General features: G+C 38.1%; 1 protein-coding gene across 4 annotated transcripts; it reads left to right on the top strand.

Moving 5' to 3' along the window:
- Window positions 1-998: 998 nt before the first annotated feature.
- On the top strand, window positions 999-10,119 carry LOC134636572 (histone acetyltransferase KAT5-like). Of its 4 annotated transcripts, none has more exons than XM_063486611.1 (15): window positions 999-1,039; window positions 1,120-1,186; window positions 1,875-1,943; window positions 2,264-2,448; window positions 2,989-3,057; window positions 3,590-3,748; window positions 3,856-3,930; window positions 5,789-5,851; window positions 6,132-6,380; window positions 6,503-6,592; window positions 6,689-6,829; window positions 6,950-7,043; window positions 7,133-7,292; window positions 7,384-7,465; window positions 8,601-10,119. In XM_063486611.1, exons 1-15 carry the CDS (start codon window positions 1,010-1,012, stop codon window positions 8,733-8,735), a joined length of 1,668 nt encoding a protein of 555 aa, XP_063342681.1. In that variant the 5' UTR covers window positions 999-1,009; the 3' UTR covers window positions 8,736-10,119. The 4 variants fall into 4 exon arrangements, with proteins under 4 accessions (XP_063342681.1, XP_063342680.1, XP_063342683.1 ...); XM_063486610.1 differs by having other exon boundaries at window positions 2,989-3,063; XM_063486613.1 differs by lacking the exon at window positions 2,989-3,057.

Raw genomic sequence — 10,119 nt, 5'->3', positions numbered from 1 at the left:
GTAAGTGCACAGATGTTTCTCAGGTTGCTAATGTGGACCTCAACAGAGCAGACCCCATAACTAAGCATGTGATGCAAGGTTACTTTATGATGATGGTAAAACATCTAATTAAAGAGACAGATATTAGTAATCAAAACAAAGTGGTCACTTCTTCTCAAACAAAGTAATGCTATATAAACAAATCATACCTGGTTAATGAATTTAAAACAGTGCAAAAAGCAATTGAATAAACTAAGTAAAAATAACAATTAAATGAAATAATTCAAGGTAGTTGAACACGTTATTGTTTTCAGCTCAGTTTAGTTTCAGTTAGTTTCCACAGTGTGCATGCTACTGTTATATATATATAATCTTTTAATTAGTACCTGTGTGATTATTTAAGATCAGTACTGATCTGTTCTGATACAGACATGTGGCTTTCAGTCATAATGATAGCCCCGTATCAGTAGACATACTGGTTAATGCCAGTTATGTTGACAAATGTAACCAAATTGACAAAAACTAACTATTAAAAAATTATTATGTTATTTTGGTTAGCTTTTTGGTAGATGTTATGATCCTATAGTAGCTTTGTTTTTCCACTAATAAATAAATAGCAGCCCATTAGTCCAAATTATAGGTTAACATCTCAAAACTTTGACTCACAAACTTCTGAGAAAAGAACTCAAAACTGAGGGGGGAAAAACTTCCCGTTATTATGTCGAAATTTTGAGATAAATAAAATTTTGACTAGCTTTGACTAGTTTTTTTAGAGGTGGAAACAATCCTCCATTGGTTTCAGTTACTTAACAAAAAATAAAGTTTAAAAAAATGTATTTTACCTTTAGTTTTCACACTTTTATGGCAGGTGAATCGACTCAAAAACATTAGCAACCCCCACCCCTGCACCCCCTCGCTTAGCTTCCGGGTTGGTTTTCCGCGGCTCCTCCTGGAAGTTTCATCTTGCAGTATATTTCATCTTTGCTGTGGACCGGCATTTTCCCACAACACCCCGCTCCTCCTCGCACAGATGACGAAAATGGCGGACAACTCATCGTCGGTAGGCTTAAGAAAGATATAATGTTAATATAGGCACATTGACCGGTTTCAGAGTATAAATAAATGTGTTGTTATTTACAGGTCGAGATTGTGGAGGGCTGTCGCCTCCCGGTTCTTCGTAAAAACCAAGAACACGAAGACGAATGGCGTAAGTATTGTCCGTTTTTTTTTCAATGCTAAGCTAATGCTAAGGAGCTCAGCTCAGCTGTTGTTACCAGAAGCCCCGGCCTCCAGTTAAAGCGCTGTAAACACCATGGCCACGGATGGTGCATGCTGCTCTAAAGTGTGAATGAATTAAATTTGAAGACTTAAGAAAACTGCTGCCACTCCCTCGGAAATTAAATTGCCTACTCTTAATTTGACTTAGTTTCACGTTTTATAGAAAAAAAGTACTAAATGCAGGTGGCATCAGTGATGTTTACAAATTTGAGGGCGAATTTATCAGGTTATCTCTCTTACTCTCTTGGCACTCAGTTTGGTCCATAGTAATCTAACACTCCTTTTTAACACATTTCGGCAAAAAAATAAAACAAAAAAAATTAAAGCACAAATGGTATTTAAACCAAATTTAATTGGGCATTGCACTTAGACTTTATAATCCTGATACCTCAGCATAAATAATTACATTTTAGGATATTTAAAATCTCACATTAAAGTAGATTTTGTGCACCTTTGGTTTATTTTTAGCATTAAAATGTAAACAGTAACTTTTATCACATGCCTGTGTATTTAATGTTAAGTGTGTTAAAGCTACAGTGTTTCATAGAAAAGCATCACAACGATTGTCTTCATTTGAGTACAGTTCAGATAAAATGTGAAATCTCTGCTTTGTACAGCACTGGCTGAAATCCTGAGTGTGAAGGAAGTTTCTGGGAGAAAGCTCTACTATGTTCACTACATTGACTGTGAGTATATTTTGTGTCAGTCTTCTTGTTTTTTCTCAAGATTTGATTCACAGCACCTGTTTAGTAAATATACACCAAAGCTAATTACACCTTTTAAGGTTTGTTTATTAAGTTATTATCTAAGATTGCAAAGCAGATTTGTATTTATTTAGTAATTCATTGATTTTTTTTGTCATATTTGGATCAATTCAGAATTATAGCTTTGTACCACATAGCTTTTGATTTTTTTTTTTTTCACCCACCTTTTCCTGTCATGCTATGAGCTAAATATCGTCACACATCAAATCACCACTCTCTCTCTCTTTGTCTGTGTGTTTAAGTCAACAAACGTCTGGATGAGTGGGTCACAACAGAAAGGCTGGACATGAAGAAGCTTCAGTTCCCCAAGAAAGATGCTAAAACACCAACCAAGAACGGTCTTTCAGGTTCCCGTCCTAGTTCTCCGGAGAGAGAGAGAGAAAGAGAGAGAGAGAGAGAAAGAGAGAGAGAAAGAGAGAGAGAAGTGGTAAGGAGTCCACGTGTCATTTAAAGCAATGTAATTATAATTCTCACAGTATTAAGAAATGATGTCAGTCTTAATTTCTGTGTTGTGTGGTTTTTATTCATTTTATAGAAAAACCTGCATGATGGTAAATTTCATGTTTGTTGCTGTTCACTTCCATTGATGCATGGTATAAGCGCTGCTTTCCATGGTCACTTTAATAAGCTGCAGTGTGCTTTATGCTGCTTGAGCACTGATTTGTAACAGTCTACCCACAGGAAATGCAGCCATAATAACAATAAAAATATAGATAAATAAAAGGGCATCATGTTATAGAGGACCCTGTTTTTAACAAAATATCAATATCCTCTTTTTTCAGTCTTACATTTCTGTGTTAATACTTCTTTATCAAACACACGCCACTGAAACGGTGAAACTCTCGTTTTATGATTAAACCTTTAGTTGGATTTTGTGTGAATTGAATTCCTCAGTATTAACCTGAGGGTTAACATGAATTATGCCAGTGTTAACCCGCTTCCTTCTCTTCCTTTCCGTTCAATTCAGAGGAAGAGTCTAGATCTCAACGTACAAACTGCCACAGCTCCTTCCAGAGGCAAAACCCTCCCCACGCCGGTACAAGTAGAATTCACCCACTCCACAAATTACTGAGACCTTTTTAAACCTGGTGTCAATGTGATTCTTGTGTGATGGTCCCACTGTTAATGTTGCACTGCATGGGAATATAAAGCTATACAGAGCTATAAGGTAAAGTAAGTCACATCTGAAAGATGTTTAATATAGAGTGTATCCAAATGAAGATTTATAATAGGAAGTGAAGCCCATCTGTTGCCATCACATTTAATACCAGGTTTAATGGGGTGTATTTACATTGGTTAACCTGCAAATTATCTGAGATTTGGAGAAATAAATTGATTTGCTGTGGCTATTAAAGATGCACAGTCTTAGTTCTGTCTGCATACAAACTGCTGAAAAAGCATCTTGATATCAAGATGTCACTCTTCATTGAATACAAATGGAGTCCCCGGCTTTTAATCAAGCCTCTGATCAAGTTGACATGAAAAAAAATCCCATCAAATTCACCTTTGTTTGGTTTGTTTGTGTTCAATCTTAAAGCTGAATCTCTAACACTGTTTGTTTGCTGCAGAAGAGGAAAGTAGAGCCTGCCCCCGTGGCTCCTCAGGTACCCCCGGTCACCCCTGTGCCCTCCCTGCCAAGTTCAGCTGAAGTCACTCAGGCAGCTGTTTTTCCTGCCGTGAGAGAGACGCCCACCTTTAAGTCCCGTGAAGACCATGAGCTCACAACAGTAAAGAAAATCCTCTTAAAATCTCTCTCTGTGTTTTTTTTTTTCTTTCTTTTTTTTCCTTTCTCCTATTTGCTAATGAATAACTTTTAATGTCCTACTCACAACAGAATGGCAACGCCCGACGACTCATCCCCGCTCCACCTGGGAGGAAAAGAAAAGCTAATTGTGGGGGAACTGACGAGGTACGTTACCTTGATTTACTGCATGTTTGTAGTCGTGTTATTCGCTTCGTTTTTTGAATTTGTTAAGAGTCTGTCTGTGTTGGGTTTTGTGGAGTTGTATTAGAATGCATTTAGAAAAGCCAAAATGCATGTGCTGAGTGTCACAGTCCGCTTACTGGAGCATTCTCCGGTGCAGCTGGTGACATTCATTAAGACTGGTGCACGGTTCTTGCACAAGGTCTATACTGTTGTAATAGGACATATTTGTTTTATTATGGGGACCTATTGTGCTTATTTCCAGCACCATATTTTAATTCTTGGACGTTTTTAAAGTAGCTTTGCATGATTCACAGTTCAAAATAATGCTTACTTATCCTGTATGGGGCCCTGGTGCAGCCCCTGAGTTCATCCTCTGTCTGGAATGAGAATTATTAGCCTTGTTTCTCCTCCGTTTAAGTCCGCTTTCTTTTGATTGGCTGCTCCTTGCAAAAAAAAAATGTTTGAGTAGCAGGTGGACGAGGTCTCCATGACGACTAGCTCATGGATATCCTTAGGAATGCCGCTCTCATCACGCGGATTTAAGAGTAGAAAAACTGTCTGAAGCAGAGCGTGAGCTTTTGCCTTACAGCAATTACTTGTACATATGTTGACCTTTTGAACTCTGGCCAAATTTATTCTGACCATCCACATCTGTAAAGGTGTGCATATACGACAGAAAATAAGGAAAAGAATAATCGCTATCCCCCCAAAAAACTTTGTCTCTACCCATATAAAATGTCAACATCACTGCACAGGATTCAAATGTGATAAATTATTGCTCTCATGTATTTGTTTATAAACCCCACGTGCAATCATAATGATGAAAATGTTTTGGTTTTTTTAAAGATTGCTTTGTCATTCTTTAACTTCCCCCTTTCTTTACCCTTTATATATATGTGTGTGTGTGTGTGTGTGTGTTTCCCTTTTCATTTCTCACCCACTGTTTCCCTTCTGACCACCACAAAACAATTCATTAGTGTGTTTTTTGATGTGTTCTTAGCTCGTGTTTATTGTGGTGTTTAAAGCAGGGAATTACATTTGCAGCTATTTGGTTATGGCTTGTTGGCTTAACGACCCTCCTGAAAAAGAACTTGCTCTTTATTTATTTATATTTAGGTTGTTTGATTACTTTGTCATACATTTCATTCTAGCTAATGAGCACAGTAACATATTATATGCTGGCAAATATTGAGGACTGTATGTTGTGCTTTCATATATTTTTATTTTTCAGCATCAGCTCTGGTTAAATTCTGCAGCTTTTTAAAATATTCAATGAGCATTTCATTCATTCTCCTGTGTGGGTCTATGTTTGAGTTGATTTGTGGCTCTTTAAAAAAACAAAACTATCCTATTTAAATGAATCTGACCAAGAATCTTGACACCAAGTAATTGTAATTTTGTGTCTCATAAACATTGTTTGACAAAACATTTTCAGCGTTTGCTGCTTTTGAGGGTTTAGTGTAACCCGGGATGTTCTGTTTTCTCCATCAAGCTACATGTACGCTGCTGTACTCTCATGTTTTATGCCAACCTGCAGCGCTCTCACATCAGCGGTGATGACAGTGGCCATTGGGTTCTTCATAAACATTAACAAATCTGTCAAATCCACATGAGATGAATGTTTGTGTTTGCTCTTTACCCCACTCTTCATTCACTGTCTAACATGTCTGTCTCTGTGATTATGATCACCAGTCAAAGCTGACGGGCTCCTCATGCAGCCAACCTGGATTTTACCAGACTGCTTTCAGTCTGGCCCTTAACCTGTTCAGTGTCAATAAGAATCATTTTATTCCCCTTTTTAGTTTCCCAAAGCCCGTGTTTTTGTGTCTTTTTCTGCTAGATGATAAAGGTTTTGCAGTATAACAAGCCTCAAAGTGCCAGTGTCTTTCTACCACCACCAGAGGTCTGTTTAATTTCCTATTATTGCCCGTTGATTGTGTGTTGCTTTCCAAATTCAACTGTGCCTTAGTGGGTCCAATAAATCAGAGGTGCTACTTACCTCAGACCCAAGTTTAGTCTTTCTGGACTAAACATGTACTCTGATTACTCATATTACCTTTTTTTTTTTTTTTTTTAAGAAATCTGTGATCAATTAGCTTTTTGTTCAAACACATTTGAAGCACTTGAGAATAACTGCTGCATAAGTGTGTCATCTGTGTAATGTTCACATTTTGTACCACCAGGATTCCCAGGACAGCTCAGATGGCATTCCCTCTGCACCCCGCATGACAGGCAGTTTAGTGTCCGATCGCAGCCATGACGACATCGTCACCCGGATGAAGAACATTGAGTGTATAGAGCTGGGACGGCACAGACTGAAGCCTTGGTACTTCTCTCCATACCCACAGGAACTCACCTCGCTGCCCATCCTCTACCTCTGTGAATTCTGTCTCAAGTACCTCAAAAGCCTCAAGTGTCTTCAGAGGCATTTGGTAAGACTTTTGTTCTTTAAACCTTGGTTATGTTAACAGCTTACACCTGAAATCTGTGCTTCTTGGATTGTTTGACATTGCTTGTGTTGTTAGGTTTATTTTTTATTTATTTCTTTTTTCAGACCAAATGTAATCTAAGGCATCCTCCAGGCAATGAGATCTACCGCAAAGGCACCATCTCATTCTTTGAGATCGACGGCAGGAAAAACAAAGTTAGTGGTGTGATGCTTCTTTTCTTTCTTTCTTTTATTTACCAGATGTTTATTGTTGTTTATTTGTGGTTAATACATATTTTTATATTTTTCCAGAACTATTCCCAGAACCTGTGTTTACTCGCAAAGTGTTTCCTCGACCACAAGACGTTGTATTACGACACAGACCCTTTCCTCTTCTACGTAATGACAGAGTACGACTCCAAAGGCTTCCATATAGTGGGCTACTTCTCTAAGGTGCACAGATAAGGCAGAGAATTTTTTCCACGCTGTGATAGTGCACTCATAACAGGAAATATGCCTCTATGTAAGCAGGAGTTTCCAAAGCTTATCATTATTTTTCTTCCCTTTGTGCAGGAAAAGGAATCAACTGAAGATTACAACGTTGCCTGCATCCTCACCTTGCCTCCCTACCAGCGAAGAGGTTACGGCAAACTGCTCATTGAGTTCAGTAAGTGTCGTATCATCAGCCAGTTTTTTAAGTTATGAACATTTCTGTCTTCATGTCACCTCTTGTAAACATCTGTTTGTGTCTGCCAGGTTATGAGCTGTCCAAAGTAGAAGGGAAGACGGGAACTCCCGAAAAGCCCCTTTCTGATCTCGGTCTCTTGTCCTATCGCTCTTACTGGTCCCAGACCATCTTGGAAATCCTTATGGACCTTAAACCAGACAATGGCGAAAGACCACAGATTACCATCAAGTAAGCAAATATTCTGGATCTTATATGAGCTATAAAAAAACGTTTATAGATGCATGTTTGGAGCTGAAATGTGTCTTCTTTGTATTCGCAGTGAGATCAGTGAGATCACAAGTGTAAAGAAAGAAGATGTTATTTCAACACTTCAGTACCTCAACCTAATCAACTATTACAAGGTGAGAGATGAGCACCAACTGTAAATTAACTGTTTACACTTTGCTTGAAAATACACGTTTAATTAGATTTGAAATGCTAAAGACCCAAACTCTGAACCTAGCCTTGAATTTTTAATTTGAATAACGCACAGATGGGAAATGTTCTTTCTAGAGGTAAGCAGAATTCTAGCACCCGTTCAGCTGGGTACACTGCTGCTCATTGATTCATCACTTAGAAGTCTTTTTTCTCCTTAACCAAATGAAAGAGGTTGAATGTTTGTTCAGCGAGCTTTGAAGATAAAAAAAATAGTAGAAACTGAACGGCGAGCTGTGACTTCACGCGTATATGGGCTAAATCAACACTGATCACAGGGAACTGGGCGGGACCACAGATGATTTTTCTCAACTTCCCATGAAGCGACTGAAGCGACTACCAGTGAGATTGAACAATACTGTCGATTCATGGATGATCTGGCAATAAAAACATTAGAGCGTTACCTAGGCCTTGAATGTGAGACCATTCGTCAGCTGCAAAGCGATGCGTGACATGTAAATCGCTTCCTAAAATTGCACGATCATTAGCCAAACCACTAACGATGTTGATTATTTGGAGTTAAGAAGCTAAACAGTTAACACTACATCAATCATATATTTGAAGTAATGATAATCTCAAGATTTTGTTTTGATGATGAGAGCCAGACGTTTTATCAACAGCACAAAAAGACTGCACATTCCAAAGATTCTCCATAGGGTTAAAGCCTGGACTTTCTAGTAGCTATTACAGTGTAAAAACGCTGTTGTTTTGTAAACAATGATTTTAAATCCAGGTGGTGACTTTTTTCTCAGCTTGAGTATACCACATGCCAGTCTCTCGCAGCAGTAATCATTACTCGTGGGTTCACCTCATTGTAGCAGTTTTTTGTTTTTTAATACTCCTTTTGTGGCTTTCAAAGTGCAAAAAACCTAATTTAATGGCTTTGTGAGGAAAAGCAGTAACACTCCCAGAGCGGGAAGTGTTGCTACGACACTGCAGCCACACCTTAAATATTTAAGGCTCTGTTTAGCGAGTTGAAGAAGTTGAAAGCAGTGGAGCATCAGCACCTTTTCAAATGAGCTGATAAAATGATGTGTACTGACTTTGGTTTCTTGAATGCAGGGTCAGTACATTCTGACTCTGTCAGAGGACATTGTGGAGGGACACGAGAGAGCCATGCAGAAGCGGCACCTGCGCATAGATCCTAAATGCCTTCACTTCACTCCAAAGGACTGGAGCAAAAGGGGGAAGTGGTAGAGTTGGTTGCTGAATGACGCCAGGACCAGGACAGCAGACACCCGACGCAAACGGTGGATCAGATCAAGGTTTTCCCTCGGCTTTCTCATCAAGAACCCAGGGCTTCTCTTCGATAAACAGTGAACATGAATTGTTTTGTTAAACGTTCATTATATATCGTGAATCTAAAAGGCCGTCAAACCTGGGCAGAGGGAGAGACTGGTTAACAGTAACACCGCCAAAAACACAACACACCTTCTACTGTGTAAAAGATCCTGTTTATGATCAAAACAGTGCATTAAAAATGACAAAAAGGTGACTGTCTATCAGTGTAAAATGACAAACGCACAAACCACTGAAAGGTTGTTTTTATACACGTGATTTTAGATCCTATAGAACTGCTTCATCTGTTAGTCCACATTTTGTAAAACTCACCAAGTACACTTATTTGCTCTTCTTGTTGTTGTTGCTGTTCCCCTGACTACCACTGTGGCCACACCCTCTCATCTGCCATGTAACAATGTTGTCATTAGGATCATTCGTATTTCAACAAAGTTCACTAAAGTCATAATTAAGAAACAAAACTAATGCCTGAACAACACTCCAAAATTTACTTTTTTCTACTTTGAAGTTTTTTTTCTTCTTCTGTTTTTTTAATACTCAAGGCTTCAGGACCTCTAAAGCCTCTTCCTGGCTATAAAAGATTGAATAGTTGTTATTAGGAACTAAAATCAGACTGTGGATACTTTTATACTCTCTCTGTGACTAAGGCAGATGTTTATTTTGAGAGTTTAAAGAGGGGAATTGTACATTAAGACTTTTTTGGGGGGGTGTAAGTTTTTCTTCGAGTGCCTGAATATTAATGTTTCTTAGCTAATAATAATTATAATGCATCAGGCTGTTTTTAGTGTCACTTTATTAGGCTCACTTATAAATGTGAACAGCCCAAAACTTTTGCATTATTTATTACATAAAACTCAGAACTAGGCATCAGTTATGTTACACGTTTGTGCAGTTATATATGTTCTTGGTTTGTGATCATTCAGGCCAATATTTTTCCTTTTTTTCATCACTCAAGCATATCATCCCCCTGTTGAGTTAAACGTATATTTGCCGTGTCTGTACATACTGATGACAGAAGCCATGTTGAACTTTAAGGAATGTAAATTTCATGTACAGTGGTCTTTCTTTTTTACTCAATGTTATCTAACAAGCTGCACAATGTTAAAAAAAGACCTAAAAGTGATATCTTACCTTCAGTTTTGTGTTTTATGTTTACATGTCAGAAAAGGATGTTGAAATGATTTAGTATATCTTTATGTGGAACACTTCAGAGCATTTGAACGTTTGATATAAAAAGAAAAGAAAAGCTGGCTGAATTGATAAAAACAATGTGTCTTTATTG

This window comes from Pelmatolapia mariae, linkage group LG10_11, assembly GCF_036321145.2.
Source record: "Pelmatolapia mariae isolate MD_Pm_ZW linkage group LG10_11, Pm_UMD_F_2, whole genome shotgun sequence".
Lineage (NCBI taxonomy): Eukaryota > Metazoa > Chordata > Actinopteri > Cichliformes > Cichlidae > Pelmatolapia > Pelmatolapia mariae.
This window is presented reverse-complemented; position numbering and strand designations above follow the sequence as displayed.